This window comes from Parasteatoda tepidariorum, chromosome 4 (genome assembly GCF_982258835.1).
Source record: "Parasteatoda tepidariorum strain Cologne lab strain chromosome 4, Ptep-v5.0, whole genome shotgun sequence".
In the NCBI taxonomy this organism is placed as follows: domain Eukaryota; kingdom Metazoa; phylum Arthropoda; class Arachnida; order Araneae; family Theridiidae; genus Parasteatoda; species Parasteatoda tepidariorum.
In genome coordinates this window covers 26,189,761-26,209,778 of record NC_141758.1, presented here as the reverse complement: position 1 = coordinate 26,209,778, position 20,018 = coordinate 26,189,761, and the positions used below count along the sequence as shown (strand labels likewise).

At 30.6% G+C, this 20,018-nt stretch overlaps 1 protein-coding gene across 1 annotated transcript in view; it reads right to left on the bottom strand.

Annotated features, from left to right (window-relative positions):
- LOC107446799 (astacin-like metalloprotease toxin 1) overlaps positions 1-18,562 on the bottom strand; it is a 28,769-nt gene extending 10,207 nt beyond the window's left edge. Inside the window, exons 1-6 of the mRNA XM_087160828.1 lie at positions 18,438-18,562; positions 12,313-12,345; positions 12,186-12,232; positions 8,935-9,010; positions 7,320-7,437; positions 805-980 (exon numbers count right to left, since the gene is read on the bottom strand). Of these exons, the coding sequence (XP_087016954.1) occupies positions 805-980; positions 7,320-7,437; positions 8,935-9,010; positions 12,186-12,232; positions 12,313-12,345; positions 18,438-18,486 (499 nt within the window). The 5' untranslated portion in view covers positions 18,487-18,562. The remainder of the gene's footprint in view (positions 1-804; positions 981-7,319; positions 7,438-8,934; positions 9,011-12,185; positions 12,233-12,312; positions 12,346-18,437) is intronic.
- Positions 18,563-20,018: the final 1,456 nt, after the last annotated feature.

Sequence of the window (20,018 nt, the reverse complement as noted above, 5' to 3'; positions counted from 1 at the left end):
AAATAAATTCTTTGTTAATTTTATTTTATTTACAAAGAACAAGAAACTACACTCTGAGCTGAAATAAATTCATCTTTAAATTTATTTACATTTATAGCAAACAAACGATTTATTTACATGGAACAAGAAACTATATTCTGAGCCAAAATAAAATCGTCTTTAAATTTACATATATATATAGTGAACAAACTAACATATAAAAATAAGTATTAAGCCAAAGTAGCCCTAAAAATAAGTATTTTGTTAAATTTATTTTATTTACGAAGATCTAGAAACCACATTCTGAGCTATAATAAATAATTTTTAATTATCTGTGTATATAACGAGCAAACGAATGAAAAATTAATTCTGAGCCTAAAAATAAATTCTTAGTTAAATTTGTTTTTATCTATAAAGAACGAAAAACTACACTCTGAGTCAAAATAAATTCGTCGATTTTAAAATTTCATTCCAATTTTTGAAATTTCATTCTGAGTCAGAAAATTTAATACTTTTTTTTACAAGAAGTAAGAAACATGTCCCTAACCTGAGAAAACGCAAACTTAGATAAAAATTAATGCAAGACTTGCTGAGAAGTAAATTTCTTTTTTTAGAAGTCAAATCTTTTTAGAATTCTGATACGCATTTAAAATTTTATAATATTTATCAGTAGGTCTTAATTAATGGCTAAACTTGAATAGTGTCTCAGTATAGTAATTTTATAGGATGTATTGCAATTACACTTGTTCAATGAAATAATAAAATAACAGTCTGAATGCATTGAAATTTTTTATTCCAAAACTTTCAACAAAAAGATGTTCTTACCTGTCTTAATGTTCCCCCACAATATTTCTAAATATTCGTCTCTGTCTGACCTGCTGTGCTCATGCCAAAGTCCAATAGCATGTCCGATTTCGTGAACAGCAGACACTTTGTCGTGGCATCCTTCACTCAAAGATATTTCTTGCTCACCTCCTTTGCGACCGACAGATGACCAGCAGCTATTTTTTTTTATAAAAAATAAAATAAAAATGATGTCTACAAACATTTGAAAACAGATCAAAACTCCAATAATATTTGAGATTTCAATGAAATATTTTTTTCATTTGTAGAGTATTTAAAGCAAGTGGAAATTATATAAAACTTTTAACAGAACTTATGAGCATAAATATTAGGCTATTTGACCTTTGATAAGTAATTTTTATTATTCTAATTTATCAAAATATGATAAATCGTCTCATCTGCTCCTTCAAGAAATATTTTCTAAAACTACAGAAATTCCGTTGTAGTTTGAGGATATGAGTGCGTGCTAAGTGAAGGATATTCTTACATTAATGAAATAGCACTCTCTAACCCTTTATGATTCTAACCCAAGCTGTTTTATGTTCCTAAAAATTGCATGATTGATTCATTATATGATATATATATATATATATATATATATATATATATATAAAACATGAATTTTTAAATATTTATTATAACACAGTAGTTCGAAATATCTTGGTCCGAGCCATGATGGCTTAGAAAGGACAGTGTTCCCCTAAGCCCAACCTTTTTATCACCGCGGGCCTGTCAACGTTTGATAATTTTACCGCTGCTAGCTGGGGGGGGGGGGGCGTTGATTATTTAAATTTTAGATTACTTTGATTTATTAACCGTCGGAGGTTCTCGGGGTTTTCTTCTTCATGTAAAGCAAATGAGGTAAATTTCTCCCAATACTTGATTCAGGAGTTTCCTTGTCTTCTAGATTTCGTTCAAAATTACAAGGCTGCGGAGTTGAACATTATCAGTTGTGAACCCAAAAAATTGGATAGGCTATTTAACGACGGTTATAAAATAAAGTAAAATATCTTGGTTCTCTTAAATAATTTATTTATTAATAATATAGGTTTTCTTTAATTTTAACCTTTTGTGAGTACAAAAACTGTAATTTAAACAGAATGTGTTTATTTTGTTACAACAGCTCATATGCTTTTGACTAAACACAAAAAAATTGTTTCGAGGCTGCGTGTATACTTTTGTTTAATATAAAATAACAGGAAAAAGACGTCGAATATGTAGGAGTCACTTTTATCAAATAGAAACAAATCACATGAAAATAGATTCAAAAGAAATAAGTAACAATGGGAAAACTACAAATTTATTAAAATCTATTTTCCCTATAAAAGTAACACTAACAAAAATGGTAACAAAACTCATATCGTTCAATTCATATTGAAAATATATTTTTGTTTTTATGTAATATCTAATTTAATCATAATTTTTTCTTAAATTTTCTTTTGCAGTTGCAATTTTTATATACTTTTCTAAATTAGTTTCATTATACAGTTTTTTGAGAAGTAAATGTAAATCCGAAACCATGCAAGCTTATTCAAACGTAATGCGGATTAATGTTGTTAAAATTAAAGTAAAATCAAAAATAATTTTGTTACAGAAAACGTACCCTTATTGATGCAACCACTCTGCGTAATTTTTTCTTGATTTTTAAATATCCCTAAATATGTCACTTATTCAGCGAAGCCAACTTGCTCTGTTTGGTTAAAATATATTTTCTAGTGGGAGCGAAGCTTATATTATTTTTTAATTTAGTAAATTTTATTTCAACCTATTTTTCCTTCGCCACGTATCAAATTCAAAGCCTCACATGGAATGCAACTTAGTTACAGTTACCTCGTGAAAAGACTTTTTAAGAGTTAGCTCAGTTGTTAATTATTTATTTTTAGTTTGTTATGAATTTAAATATGAAATATTATATATGAATGATATTATGTAGGAAAACTTTGGCAGAAAGCGGAGCAGTTGGCAACTCTGCTTACTCGCTTCAAACATTCAACCAGGGTTGAAAGGTAACCAGACTTGTTAATAGCATGTCAGCGTAATAAGCGCCATTTTTAAGGGTCCAATCAAATCCAATGCTCCTGCAACGTCATATACTAGTTGATTCTTTTTTTAAGAACGAACGTTATATTTGTTTATCGATATATTTCTCCAAATGCCAACCGGACTGTGTAGGGGTTAGGGAACTGTCCTTGCATCGGAAAGATTCTGGGTTCGAATCCCGGGAAAGGCATGGATGTACTTTCATTCTCTCTACTATCTGTTCTTACTGTGAGAGAAACATTGGCCCACTTAATATGGTGCCCTGAAAGAGTGGCCTACGAATCTGCCTCGTAAATTCCTGAATTGACGAAATGTTAACACATGTGGGCAATAGAAATTAAAAAAAAAAAAAAAAAAAACATATCGACAAGTCTAGGATTACAGTAAGACTATGAAATTAAATCTTCTTTTAAAAATTCTGTGATGGATATCTTATTAGATCTATCAGGGAGCTCTACCGGAGAAAGTACGTATTTTCATTTGAATAAACGTAAAAGATTTTTTAATTACTTATTTTTTTGTAAGTGAAAATGGTAAGGTGTTTACACTTTATTTACACTCAAAGGGAATCTCACGCTAATTTTACATGGTTCTCCCGTCCGGCCAAACGGTAAATAACTACAAACTAAATTTGAAAATATTAGACAAATTTTGCTAGTTTTTAAAAGGTTTTACTTACATATGTGAAAAAAATGGTGAATTATATAAGCTTTACGAAATGTTTAGAAATAGTGGTGGATGAAAATCTACTAAATTGAATTTATCACAATTAATAAACTACCACTTGAAAATGTTTATCCGCTGCCCGGAGCAAGTTGACATATCTTTATATATATATTTCGTCTGTTCGTGTGTATGTCACTGAACTCCTCCTAAACGGCTGGACTGATTTAAATGAAATTTTCTGTGTACCTTCAGAAGGATTCGAGAATGGTTTAGATTCACAATAGAACATTCTGCCACAAACCGTTCCAGCGGTATCAGCGAAAATCGAAATGGAATTTTCTGATTGGTTAAAATTTAGCCATTGTTTTAAATTTTGCTGTACACGAATCAGTTTTCAAATATCTTGAAGATAACAACAGTGATATTTTCTATCTTATAGCTCTATTCTTTTTGAAAAGTAAATTACATATACTTTAATATTTAATCATAATTCGGTTCTTTATTTCAGGTGAGCACAAGCACGTAAAATCAACGAGAATAAGTTTCGTAATTATTGGTCGTATCACGGATTTAGTATTGTGAAAACTGTTTAATAAAAATCAAGGCAAAAGCAAATTTTATTCATCTTGCACGCTTTTAATAATTATTTATATTTAGTATGCAATTTTAGCTCAATTTAGTATGCAATTTTTCATTGCTGACAGTTGTCATTTGAAAACTATTAGATTGTTTATTATTACAAAGTTTGCGAATTCACATTCATTTATTTATTTCATTTAAAAAATAGGAGTAGACTATATTTGAGGGTGCCCCTTGATTCTCACCAAGTTGTGATAGCGGTTGATCTCCAAGCTGGCCGATGTTGAATCCCAATCGTGATTCTGATTCGTTTAAATTTCAGCGTTATTTTTAAATGTTCAACGGTATATGTAATTTCAGAAGTCCGTTAGTTCTATGTTGGATACCGGCTGGTTAGGTTACTTTTGCTTCTGATCAATAGGATCGAAGGTATGTGGGCAGTCATAAAAAAGGACTTTAGAAAAAAATGTCACCGCCATTCCGATACCACAGACGCCATTTTCAATTCGTATTTCGCCGAATTTATGTGGCGATGGAAGAACACAGATTCTATTCATGATAAATTTAGACAGTATCTAACTGCTATTAGAGAATTCTGTGCACCTAAAACTGAGGAAATTCAAGCTTAATGAATAAGTGAGATGTTTTTTTTTTCCTTTTCTTTCTGTGCTTACTCCATTAATTTTTATTTCGATTCAAAATGCATTTTATTGGGTTTATTAATTTTGCTTACATTGGGTTCATTGCAATTTTATAAAGTTTTGGCCGATGTCTCGCTGAAATTTTCCAATGTATTATTAAAATATCATTATGTTTTGGCAGCCATTCCTGTTACCGCGGTGTTCCGCGCAAACAGTTATGGTGATAAACATAAGTTACCAATTTCGTCAAGGGGCACCCACAAGTATATTTTTACCAAAAATAGATTTTTGTTTTAAATTTTATCATTATTATATTTCTTATTTAATTTATTTCATTTTTATTGCTTTTTTATTATTTAAAATAAATACGTGAATTTTCGAATTAGCAAATTTGCGACCACTGTCAACTTCTACATTTCTTTTTGTTTGAAAGAGAATATTTGCAAAAATATGCCGCCTAAACGAATCGCTCTTAGTCGATCAACATCTCAAGCACGCAAGAAGAGAACTAACCGTGTTTCAGAAAAATCGGAGCAACGGAAAGAAAGACTTGAAACTAATCGAGAACACATTGCTTTAGCCCGTTCCTTAGAAACGTCTGAGAAACAGGAAAGAAGACTGTTAACAAATCAACTACGCACTACTCAAGCCTGTTCCTTGGAAACATCAGAGCAACGGGAAAGAAGACTGTTAACAAATCAACTACGCACTTATCAAGCCCGTTCGCCGGAAACATCAGAGCAACGGGATACAAGAATAAAAATCAATCAAGAACGCACTTCGCTATTCAGACGCTGCCAATACTCTGATTTGAATCTCAGTGCATTTCACTATGATCCGACAACCAACTATAGTCTTTCACCCAAACGTCATTATCGGAAAAATGGATCACTTATGTATGTTTTGTAGTGCTCTCAAATTTAAGAATGAAACAGCTGGAATTTGCTGTTCTGGAGGCAAAGTGTAATTACCAGATTTAACGTCGCCAGCCGAGCCATTATCAACGTTGTTATCGGGTCAAGCAAATCAATAGAAACTTTTCTTGGCGAATATAGGTCAGTACATTCGTGTTTCCAAATGACTTCATTCGGTGCTGCTACAAGTATCGGTGCGCATATGGACAGCTAGAGTTATTTATTACATTCAGAAGCAATCCTACTTGAGCTAAAATTAAAGAGCTTTAGTAACTTAGGCAAACATCATCGGATCTTCATGATGCATTATCACACGTGAGTTAAAACAAATATTAAGCTCTAAACTTGGTTTTATTGCAAAAAGTCATGTTTTTAGAGAGACACGGTGTTTAATGCATTCTATTGAACGGCAGAAAAAGAGAATTGCCACATGATTTGGCTTATTGAAAAACTCACACCACGACAAATTGGTCAGCTCATATCAGCAGAAATATTCATGACGCCATTGATCCAGAATTATTTCAGATCATCATCCAAAATATGTTTCATGGTCGGTGTGCATCACCATACATGTCTGTTTGAAAATGCACTAACGATATCCTAGAGAATTAACTGTTGAGACTATCACTGGTTTTTTCACCATTAAATAAAATTCTCTATTTAAATCATAATCACAAATCTCATTTACACACTTAAATACAAAATTTAAATTCAAACTGAAAGCGTTGCAACGCACGCAGGGTACAGCTAGTCTGTGTATATAAATAAAACTATTATTGTGCGTTCCATATTACATTAACCGGTTAACGCCCAGCGTCATATATTTAGGACAGTTCCTTTTTTCAAAAACATTAATTGTGGTGGGAAACTTTTTCCAGCATTTTCATTTATCTGGGTGAATTAAAAGATTCTCAGATGCCACAATGATTTAGTTATTTCTGATTAGATCTAGAATTATAAAGAGCAAGTACTTTTAGATCTATCAAAGACTTTTTGAATGCCCTAACAGTAGAAAAAACAATTAATTTCGAAAATATATTATACCACTTTTTCAATAAAACCACTTTTTGTATCATTTCAATATATAAATTCGGGACAAAACGGGTTAACTTTTTCAAACCATTTTAGTAACGATAATAATATTTAAAAAAATTAAAAATTTACTCGAATTATGTGTTTCTAATAATCTTGGCTTCGCCGGTGACCCCCGTGGAGCTACGAACAAACTCAGTGCCGGGTCACCGGTGACCCCGATGGCATTCAACGTGTTAAAGAGACACAGCGTATGTGACACAAAAGGGCACGGGCATACATATTCAAACTTGTAAAGAAAGTGTCTGACAAAACTAAGCGGCACATCTGTTTTTTTTTTTTTTTTAAATATAAAGACAGCTTTTGCACTAATCTAATTTCGTATAATATTTCGTGTGCGTATACTGGACGATTTGTCTACTCTCGTCATTATCTTATCTGCTTGCTTCATATCGGATCCAATGAACCAATGAGAGCTTACAGAGGCTGAGTAAACAGAATAATTCTAAATCAAAATCTTATAGGGCTTGTTCTTCCGCGGACAGAATTTTCTGGTAGACCTAATATTTATTTCATATAATACTGATAATCGAAGTTGGAAAGACAATTTTGGGACCATATTTACCCAGAAACGATTGTAAACAAGATGTAGTCATTCGTAGTTGGTGTTCGTTCTTTAAACTTGAGGCACGTTTTGGATTCATACTCATCAAAGGCTTCTTGAAGAATATCCTTCACGTTTCCTTGAAATAGAGAAAATTCGAGTAAAAATTCAACTTTCTATTCAATAAAATATCAAAAAAGTAATTTCTATATTTATAGAAAAATTTTGCTTTTTTGTACAAATGAATTTATAATTTTTTAAAATAAAGATAATGTCGATAAATTAAAAACAATTCATAATCACGCAAAGAAGAAATTTCATTAAAATTATTTACAGCAGGGATTAATAGCCGTGTTCGTTCGTTGTTTTAAAACTGGACATCTGAGGCCTAAATGGCCCTTATCCCATTCATCATGAAATATCCCAAAGGGACATACATAGGAAAGTTGTATTGGTGGTTTGGAAAAGAACCTGAAATGCGACAAAATAATGAAAGGCATCATGAAATTAATAGCCGTGGAGCCTGCAAGCTTATATTATATATGTTTAAATTATTAAAATTTAATGGTAGTTAAAATAATTTTAAATCGTATTTATTTAATGAAGAATAAAATGTTATACCATGAATTTTTCCACAGCTTTAAATCTAAAAATAAAATCCTCCGGGAAAACTAGAAGAGTTGGCAAGTAAGAAATTAGAAAAAATTAACGAATCTGTGGTTATTATTTGTACCACGCATAATTTCTAGGGCGGCAAACAAAGATGTTCACGCGGTTAAAGCGTGGAAAAATTATAAAAAGTATATATATATATATATATATATATATATATATATATATATATATATATATATATATATATATATATATATATATATATATATATATATATATATATATATATATATATATATATATATATATATATATATATATATATATATATATTTATATATATATATATATATATATATACATATATATACATATATACGCCAAATTCTTAAAATGTGCTGCTAAGTATTAGAAATGATACAATAAAAATTATAATGCTTTTTTCATTATGAGTAAAGTTTAAATTAAAGAAAAGTGTATGGTATATATATATATATATATATATATATATATATATATATACCATACACTTTTCTTTAATTTAAACTTTACTCATAATGAAAAAAGCATTATAATTTTTATTGTATCATTTCTAATACTTAGCAGCACATTTTAAGAATTTGGCGTCACACAAAAGTCCCGGGCACAGTGGTTGAGAATCACTGATCTAGGTGTTTTACGAAACGAGATTTAGAAATTTAAACATAAGCTTGGAGACTTTTCTTCGATCAAAACTTTACGTGGTGGACATTTTTGTTTTGATGCATGAATCAAGCACTTTTTGTGCACACAGAACCACGCAATTTTATTTAAAAGGTACAAGAAACATTTAATATTGTTGGACAATATAATCTAACACATCGTTAAAAAAAGTTTTTTGTTGACTAAAGTTCTATTTACGAAATTTGGAAAAAAGGATTTAATTACATTAAATTATTGAAATTTAATTTTCCTAAACAAAGAATAAGAGCTACTTATGAATCAATTAAGTTTTCCCTTCTATGTATAATTAATTACTTACGCAATCTCCAGTTAATTTCGTAATAAACGACACCATCAGGCCATAGTTCTGCTACGTCAACAACAGCATTACGATCCTGCAATATATATAATTTAAACACACAATTTCGTTTTTTTAAAAATTTAATTAAATTATTATTTTCAAGTTTAAAATTTGTAGTATTTTTTTTGTTATATAACAGTTATCTATAGTTAGGATTTACTAAAAACAAAACAGATACTTAAAAAAAAAATCTACCTCGTGTTATGCTTTTTTTGTCAAGTCAAATATCAATAATAACGCACTTGTTTTTCAAAGTGTAATACTTATGAATTTTTGTAAGGTATAATGCAGAGATGCCAACTGCTCCGGACAAGCCAAAACAATTAAAAAAACGGTAAATATCTTCAAAGTAAATTTCGCAAATATTTGACTATTTTTGCTTGCCTTTTAAAAGGTATAGTATGACATAAGAAGTACAAAGTGGTGAATTATATAATGCTACGAATTATTTAGAAATAGTGGTGGATAAAATTCTACTAAATTGAATTTATTAAACCAAGAATCACAATTGACAAACTATCACTTTAAAATATATATTTGCTGTCCGGAGCAAGTTGGCATCTCTGTATAATGTAGTATTTTGAATTCTGTTAATTAGTAATTACTAATATATTTATTAAGAAAAAAAGTTTATTAGTAAGTATATTATTATATTATATTTGTTACATCACCACATCACTCCTTAAAAAACTCAAAACATGCCAGAACAAAATCCTCAGGAAAATAACAAAAGCAAGATGGTTTATCAGAAATAAAAACATACATCGCGACCTCAACATAGATTCTTTAGATCATCACATAGCAAAGTTAAATTTCAGATTTTTTGAAAAAACCATTAATTGTGACACCGCAGGATTCAACGAAATTTTTACTTTTGAAAACTTAAGAGAAGACATAAACCTCAGACCGACGGCAGCTCATTTTTGTAGTGACGTAATTTTATCTAAAATTCAAAATATTTAATTTCCTTTTACTTCAATTGCAATCCAATTACCAGAAAGAACCACCCCAAAGATCAAAATTCAAGACGAATGCGAAAAAGGCCGCTAACGGCCCCAGGTGCCCAGATAAATGTTGATGATGATGATGATTATATTTGTTAGAAAAAACAGATATCCATTTCTGGATAGGTACTCTGAAAAACTTGATTAGTTAAAGATAATAAAGTAACAAAACTGTCTCGCAAACCATAAAATTAAAAATAATAAGTTAAATTTTAAATAAATAATTATTTAACTGCTTTTACATATGTTAAGTACGATGATCACGGGGTTTTAAAGCATAACAAAAGCTTTCATCAAAGTTTTTTTTTGGTTAAAGGCGTGTACTTGGGTCTATTTCCCATTAGCCTCAGAAATGCCAGAATTGCTACTCTCTTATCATTACCCAGTGGGCACCTATGGCTAAGCCACGGCGGTGGAACAGAGTCGCCCACGCTTTCATCAAAGTATATTTAATAACAAAAAACAAGGAATGATGTTCATCGCAGAGTGAAATGAAACTGGATACAAATAATCCTTTTTCATTAGTACAAAGAGAGCGCCATCTGTTGGAGTTTAGAAATAACCATATTAACATTGAGAAATATTATTAACAACTACACGAATAAGAATAATAAACAGATAACAAAATGAGTCTCGCGGTACCAAACTGATTCATAAATAGAATATACTAGGTAAATATTCTATCATAGAATTGAAATGAAAATACTAGTTAGTTTTTATTAAAAAAATGACATTAGATTTGGAAATTTTCCGAATCACATTGATGGATTTGAACAACAATGGAAAAAGGGAGATATAACTATTATTATTTGACTGAATAAAATGAATTTATTATACCTCGACGACAAACCTGTTTCAATAATTTGTCATTTTTCTTTTATATGGCGTTTTAGCGGAAGAATTGAACAGAAATAATTTCAACATTTTTCCTTGTTCAGCAACAAAAGCGCCTATAAAAAGCATGCCATATCAATGGGATCAGTTTTATGGTTTCAATATTACTTTATTGTTATTTAAAAATTTGCTTAAATATATTTTCTAAAGATGACCTTTGCTATATTGCTCTACGTTTTTATTCTGAAATAAGACGCTTAAACAATAGATTTTCCATTAGACTTCATAGAATAGAACATTTTTATCTTTATTATTCACAGCACTCTTCTAAAAAAATTATTTTGCTTTATTAATATTATTTTTAAACAGTACCATAGATTATATGTATATTTAGGAGAAAGTATTTGATTAACATATCACAAAATATTTCTTCATGAATATTTCAATTGTGATAAATGCTAATTTATGAAACTAAAATTATAATAAAATTCATTTCTAATTATGAATGCATAATAGTTACTTCTAAACAGAAAGAACCCACCTACAAAACTTTGTTTTATTTCATAAAAGTAAAATTCTATAGTAAGCACTTGCAAAGCTCGGAATTTCTGACTCAAAATCGGTTGTGAAACAACCGTAATGTTATGAAATTTCGCCAACACACTTTCTTTAAAATTTCACCATTTAAAACAACGCGCTTACTATGTCTTTCATATCGTCGGTAAGCTTTTTATTTTGTAAGCAGCTCGGCGGAATGCGTGTTTAAGAAAATAAATACAGTTGGAAACGCGTGTTCAGGAAAATGGATACTGCTTAAAATGCGTGTATAAAAAATGGACTCCGCTAAAACTGCGTCTAAGAAAACTGACACAGCATTTCATTTCGTGTTTCAGACTTAAATTATTAAAATTGTTCGTTTCTTAATGAATAAACTAATGGATTCAAATAAGTTAAAGTGATGGCGTTCATTTGCCTAAATAACTTTGCACATTTTTTGAGTTTGTTGAAAAGATATTAGAAGTCAACAGTGGTATTAAATTGACGTTGCACGAATTTAGATTTTTAAAAACCACTTTATCGATTAGTTATCTGAACGCGAAGAAATACCTAAAATGTTACATCGTAATGTACTCAGACGCTTGGATCCCGATGTCATTGACTTTGTTACGTAAAGAATATGCTTAGTGTTTAAGATTAAGTCCTAAAACGTGAAAATACGATCATTAGATCAAAATTTATTCAGGGTGATCCGTTTTTTTAGAACTGCACTTCAGTGATGTTTAACGTATTAAGTACGCAATGAACCTATACCGCCGCTGAATTCTTTGCTTTATTCTAAACTTATAGATCGTGTAGACAAGATAAACATACCGTTAATGCGTAAGGGTCAATGCCAGCAATATCTCCCTCAAACAAACCTGAAATATATATAAGTCACACATTCAATGTATTTGTTTATTTTTTATTAAAAAAGTACAATAATTAGAATTATTATTACCTTCATTTTCCATTTGATTGTTTGCAAACACTTCTATAAAAAATAATAAAACACAATTACTTTTGAGTAAAGTAAATTAAATCAAAATGTTTTATAGAAATGGTTTCAGTGAATCAAGCTGGTAAGGGACATTTTCAGAGTGACTATGATCAAGATATGAAAAAGAAAAAAAGTGGTATATGTACAGTATTATTATAGATTTTCTCGAAGGTGGATCAAATAATACTTTACCTTATTTTATTTACCATTACCCAATTCATACCTGCCAACTTGTACGATCGTTGAAAAGGATTTTACGAAGTGATAGAAAAACAACAATCAAGTTTGGAAGAATTTTCTATAAATAAAACTGTTAAGACATGTATAAGCATTAATAACCAGCAAATAAATTTTATTTACATATTTTAAATTATTGATTCGTGGGGGTAGTTTAAATTTTTTTTTGAAACTTTAAACTTCAAGATTTAATAGGGCCAAAACCCTAATGTTTCAACCACTAAAAAAATTATTTCTCAACAACCATACAACTTGGAAGCTATGCTGTTTCGTAATAAACCATAATGTTGCTTAACTCAAAATGTTTTTTACTCATTGTTTTTAAATAATTAAATTTACTGCCGTAATAACTTGTACTGCCGTTGAGAAATAATTCTTTTAGTGGGTGCAACGTTAGCGTTTTGACGTATTAAATCTTGAAGTATAAAGTTTAAAAATATTTTTAAACTACCACGAATTATTTAAAAAAATATGTAAATAAGAACTATTAGTTGGCTATATATGCTTATAAGGATGAGGACATGGCTGAAGTTATGCCAGTCGACTCTGGCGAATAGATCGAGTGGGTGCGAGTCAATTTGATGCTCTGACGTGATGTGGAAGAACAATTTATGCTTTTAGGAGGTCGTAGAGCTTTCGGATTTTCATTGGTGTCTTTTGAGTGAGTAATACCTATTTCATACTCTTGCAAATCATGTATATTTTCTAATTCTGAATTAACTTAAGAGTATGAGTAGATGCAAGTTAAGTTAAACGATTCTGCCCGATATAGTAGCTTTCAATTTACGTTAACATCACTGCTGAAATTAATATTTGCAATCACGCAACAATGGCTACGTATCACCACCACGGACGTGGCGGAAAGCGGTTGACCGAAAGACCTGCACGTGGCTCAACGTCAGATGAGGAATGCTCGGATTTTGAAACCAAAATGGCTAAAGAGTTAGCAGACATGGAAAGAAGAATTAAAGAAGATGAAAGGAAAAATAAAGAACTACTTGAGAAACTAAATCAATTGGAGCAGTTTCTCATGCCTGTGCCAAATAGGCTCGAAATACCGACAACACCAATTGATGTCATTGATATGAAAACTTATGAAGGAGGCCAACTTTTGAAACAGACGGGGAATGAGTCAACCACAGATTCAGAAAGCTCAACCAAAAATATTGCAGAACCCCCTTTAAAGAAGAAGAAAAAGAAAAAAAATGTCAAAAAAGCTGAAGCAAATCTAATCATGACCACGAAAAGTAAACTTTTTTCACCGATAGATACCGCCACCTCCTTACAACCATCTGAATCTATATCTGATACTGACGTAGCCCCACCCAAGGAGGATTCCAGTTCAACTGTAGATCCACCCACAACTCCAGCAAAAGTTCAACCAATTAAGCATATAAAAGTTCTTATTCGTGGTCTTCCAGTCGGATTCTGTACTGATCATATCTCCCAGCAACTGGCGAAGTCAGACATCATAACGCAAAAGATAGTTCAGTTTAAGAGAAAAGTGGGCGGGACCTACAGGCTCCTCCCACTTTTTCTTACAATTCTCACAGAAACAGATGTTAATCGACAAATTTTCTCTATCACCAATATACAAAGTATCCCGGTCAGTATTGAAAGGTTCCGAGGCGGGCAAAATCCAATCCAGTGTTACAACTGCCAAGAATTTGGCCACAGTCAAAGATCATGTAATTCACCATCAAGATGTGTAAAGTGCGCCTCCAAACACCGATCATACGAGTGCCAAAAAGATAAAAATACACAACCTAAGTGCAGCAACTGCGGAGACTCTCATACAGCCAACTACACGGGGTGCAGAGCCCGTCCCCGCAGGAGGGGAACACGTGCCATACCACCAACAATAACAGGACTTGCTCAAAGGCTGGTTACAATAATTAAAGAATTGCAAGAACTTTTAAAAAATCAAGAAGTGCTTCAACTGTTTCAAAGGATTATGGGGGAAGCCACTCTTGCACAGTAACATCTTTTTTTTACTTGATTTGAACTTTTATTTGAACTCTTATTATTATTCAGAACTCTAATTTCCCACACAGATTATAAATAAATACTGCATACTGCCCTTTCAAATTAAAGTTGAGCATACTAGATGGCGCCACTAAGGCTTGTCGAAAATTTATGTTAAATCTTCACGTTCTTGAATCACGACTTTTGTATATACATAATCATCATTTATTAATGCTCATATTCAATTTTCTGTACATATTTATGGCAATTAATGTAAATATCTTTGTTCAAGTTGTAATTTTTTCAAATCAACGTTATATTTTCTGTACATATTTTCATGGCAATTACTGTAAATATATCTGTTCAAGTTTGTATTTTCTCTAATCATCTATCATGGTAATATTATTGTAAAGCTACCACAACGACTGCTTATATTCAAAATGTTTTTACCTCATTGTTGTAATTTCATGATGAATGGGATAGGGGCCGCGCAGCGGCCCAGGTGCCCAGTTGTTTTTAAATAAAGTAAGTAAGTAATATATGCTTATAAATGCCTTAATAGTTTTGTTTTTAAAAATTCTTCCAAACTAAATTGATGCTTTACTATCATTTTGTTAAATCCTTTTCAACGACCTGGCAAGTTGGCAGGTATGCTCTTATCACTAATTCTAACTTTACCCAAGAATAAACAACGATTTCATAACATTTCATTCGAGAAATGTACTCGTATATTAAAAAAGAAGACATTATTGTTTATCATATAATAAATCCAGACATGCCAACTGCTCCGTTTTGTGCAATAGTTTTAATAAAGTGGTAGCGAATTATGTTGTAAAATTCGTTAAATAAGGATAGTTAGGCTTACTTTTTAAAAGAGTAACCAGTATATCCATACCAGCCAACTTTTAATCTTTTCGAGGATGATTTTCCCCAGTGGTAGTAAAATAGAACTTGTATTACAATTTTAGGCAGAAACAAATGCTGTATTTTGAAAAAGATTATGCGAACTACCACGTCAATATTACATATTAATATACATGCCTAATTTTTTGAAAAATAGCGGTGGTCAAAATGATAATAAATTACGTCTATAAATGCAAGGAATATTTAAAAAGCATACATTTTACTACCACTTTAAATATAGAAATAAAATTTTACGCCAAATGCGTGAAAGTTGGCAGGTATGTATATCCATTGTTTAACGATGCATTTTTATATGATACTTAAAATTTTTGATATTTAGTGATGAAAAAATTACTTAAAATGAAAAATACGAAGCTAAAAATCTAATATATATAATTCTCTTACGTGGCTCCCAAATTTTGGCTGTATTTCTTTTCCGCCGGTGGCAATGTTTGCTTTGTTTTGTTCACGTTACTATTTCTCTTACACGGCGACAAAAAAAGCCTCATTACAACTCCCCGAATGACAATGCTAGAAAATCGACCAATGATTGCAGCTAAAAATGTCACATGCGAAATCTAGCTGAGGTGGCTCAACATATAGCGCTTTTAAAAACGGAAACTGCAATAACCAGAGAGCATCAGCTGCGGCAATCTCATACTATTAAGCTAGGCAGAAGTGAGTAGTCTTAGTCGATAGATCTCTATTTTAGTATTTTGTCGAAAGCGCTTTTTTTCACGAATTTATATATTACGAATTTATTTGACGATTTTTGATTTATATCACGAATTATACTATAGCACATTTCTGATAGGTTTAATGAATTACATGTCATTTATTTGATTTCAAATTTATTTTAATGACTTAGTATTTACTAAAAATATGTAATTTTTTTTTAAAAAAAAGTTTTTATTTGGATTTGAATGATTGTTTTGAATTCTTAGAATTTTGTGCATTTGCAATGTACCTAAGTTAGTAGCGTGCGAAGCGAGCTTGGTTTGCGAAGCAAACCATATAAGATTGCGTAGCGATTTTCGAGGGTTGGCGAGCGCTAGCGAGCAGGGGGTGCAGCCCACTAGTAACTTAAATTTCGCCACCACTAGAAAATACTATTTCACAAAGCGGAGCAAGTTGGCATCTCTGTAAATCATTACCCATTACTAGGATATTTTGATCTGAAATTGCTGAACTGTAATGTTTTAAAACTCAATTATCTATCAACACTTGAAAATATCAAAAAATGCTGCGTTTAGACGTAAGTAGTCCGGTCTGGTTTAATGAACTGCAGGGCTGCAATATTGGATGTTAGTGCTCTTTACAATATTTATAGTGGTAGCGAAATTGAAATTAAGTAGTTGTTTTTAAAATTTTGTTATACAGCAAGCCGTTTAGTTCTTTTATAAAAACGCTTGAAATTAAATGCTTTTATTTAAATGTTTTGGAAGTCAAAGTAATTTCAAATCAAATTACTAATTCAAATATTTTTTAAAAATCTCCAACAAAAGCCAAATAAGTTCAGAGGTCTGATAATTTTTCAATGTTTTATAATATATTATTCAAGAGCTTTCTAATTAAGTACAAGCTTTTGGTTATTCAATTGGGTTGATTTGGGTTGATTCCCGTAATGCTACGAACAAACTCAGTGCCGGTCACCGGTGACCCTCCATAGCATTCAACCTGTTAAACAACAGGGTCGCTTTAAGTAAAAATGTATAGTCTAAAGTCGCACTCGCTAATGTGCAGCCAAATTAAAATTTCATTTTAAATTTGCTGTTTCAATAAGAGATAAAGACTTCATAATTTTAACTCAAAAATTGGTTTGAAACTAACCAAATTTTCTAGATGTTATAAGAAACTAAATTATGTGGTATTAGTCTAATTTATTTAATTCATATCATAAATTGTTTACTTTTTTGCACTGTATAACTAAATAAACGTAATGTAATTTCAAATTTGTGTTACTCTGTAACTAATCTTCCTCACTCATAAAGAACAAAACACGCGCTTAATTTTTAAATATTACTTAGTTTTGATAAACAAACTAGGGCAGCCTGAGAGAATCCTTGAATGTTTTTAAAATGTAGACAAGCGACAAAATTTAACCTTTACAATCTTATAATATATAAATGTGTAATGGTAATCCATTTATTTCGCAAACATGGCCAAAGTTGGTAGTACGACGAATATTGAGGTATCTAAACCTTTTTAAAACATTTGCTTTTTAATTTCGTAAATAATTATACCGATATTTTCGCAAAGAATTATAGTTTTTTGTTTATAAGAATCTATGTGGCTTTAGTAAACTAATGGCTTTATTTGTTTTAGAAAATGCTATTAGGTAGAACGCAGGCGAAAAATAAATAAATAAGTAAGACAATGAGCAAGTTCTCTGACACGGAGCTAATTTGAACACATTCCAAATCATTAAAATGGTTTAAGCAGTTGCCATTCTCAAAGAGTTTAAAAATTTCAATGAAATGTAATATTAGAGAGAAGAGGGGAGATATTTCGTTCATGTCTTTTTTTAAGAACAAGTGTGTTAAATCAGTTATTTTGTAAATAAACTCTTCAGCCTGATGCAAAGAATTTTCAAAGTTGTTTCCATTGCTTTCTTTTATTAAAACTTTCTTGAATCGAAATCTTATCTTAAATATGCTTTGGGAAAAAAGAGAATCAGTTTGATGCAGTTTAGAGAGACCGGCCAAATCATGTCCAGTAAGAATGCTCCTTTAATTTCTGAAAATCGTGAATTTATTTTTTAAGATTTTAATGGCTTTTATTGTTTGTTGTTTTTCTGATAAAATCATTCAAAATGTTGATAAAAAATAATTGTTTAACATAGAATTATAACATCATATGGAATGAATTGGATTGTTCGAAAAATCAGCCGTTGAACTTCTCTTTACATTGTAAGTTGAAGGCATTGTGTCGCAGAACTTATTATTTATTTTTATTGAAAAAATATTACTGCAGTAACTTACCATGGTTAAACTGTAGTACAAACAAGGTTATGATCCAAAAGAAAGCCATGTCGACCTGTAGCTTCTTCTGGATTTTAAAAATGTTGAGTGCCAGTGGATGTTAGGGAAAGATGTGAATAAATCAAAGCTATCAATGTAAAGATAAGCTAATTTTAAGCAAGATTAACCGTGAGAAATGTGACACTTGTGGGCATTAATCAACTGTTTTCTTTCAAATGATACTTTAGAATGTGTGAAAGAAATATGGAAAATCTGAAACAAGTTTGAAAAAATAAATAAATCTCACATTAAAAATAAAGAAGCAGAAACTACCTAAAAAGAAAAAAACAAAACAAAACAACTTGCCCGTTTACCAGGGAAAAAAACCAATTCGTTTTTTAGCTTAAAATTTTAAGTTAAAGCTACGAAAAATGTATTTTATGTAGGTAAATTGGGGCAGATATGACAATTTCGTTTTGTGAAAAATTTTTTCTAGTGGTAGCAAACTTTTAACTTTAACCTTCAATTACTACGAAATAAGCATATTTCCTGATAAAAAAATTTCTAGTAATAACAAAGGCATACCTGCCAACTTTTAATCCCTTCCATTATTATTTTTCCCAGTGGTATTAAAATGGAATTAAAACTTCAATTTTAAGCAAACAAATACGTTGTATTTGAGAAAACTTAAGTTAACAACCAAGATAGTAACGCATATTCATATAAGTGCTTAATTTTTGTAAGAATAGTGGTGATCAATATCATTTAAAAATTAAGATTATAAACGAAAAAATAGTATATAATTACTACCACTTTAAATATGAACATAAAATCTTCCCGAAAGTCCGGAAGAGTTGACAGGTATGCAAAGGTGATGTATAAATATTTTAAAAATTTCAAATTATAAGAATTTTGTTCACTACCACGTAAAAATAATTTTAAAAAATATATAAAAGATCTGGTAAAGAAACGGGCTAGCTTGAAAGTCTTGTTAAAAAATTTTTGAATTTAAAAATATAATTTGAAAAATTTCAGTTCGCTATCACTAATTAATCTGTTTCCCACGAAACTTTAATGTTGAAAGCTTGTTGAAAGGTATGATTTTATCTTTTACTAAGCATTTTGAAGTATTCGCAAAATTAAAAAACCATTTGCTTGATGTGAAAACATTCTTTTTTTTTCAAATTAAAAGAATTTTCACATAATTCTCGTAACACGTATGTCACGCCAAATTAAAATTGGTTTTAATGATTATTTTCCTTTTTTTCCCCTCAGTTTTTTAAAGGCAGTTATTTCTAGGCTTTTCCACGTGATTATGAAAACAGAGATGCCAACTGTTCCACTTTCTGCAAAGGTTTTACCAAATTGGTAGCGAATAAAATAGTAAATCTTGTAGAATGAGTATAATTACTGCCCCTCTAGTCACCATGTCTCGTGTCACCAGGAGATAACTGAAGTATTGCAAAATTGGAAAATACTTGCATTTGATATGATACTTTGAATTTTCGATACGTTGTTGTGAAAAAATTACTTAAAATGAAAAATGCTAAACAGAACGTAACATAAATTCCAATACCACTAAGAAATAATAGTTTACACAGC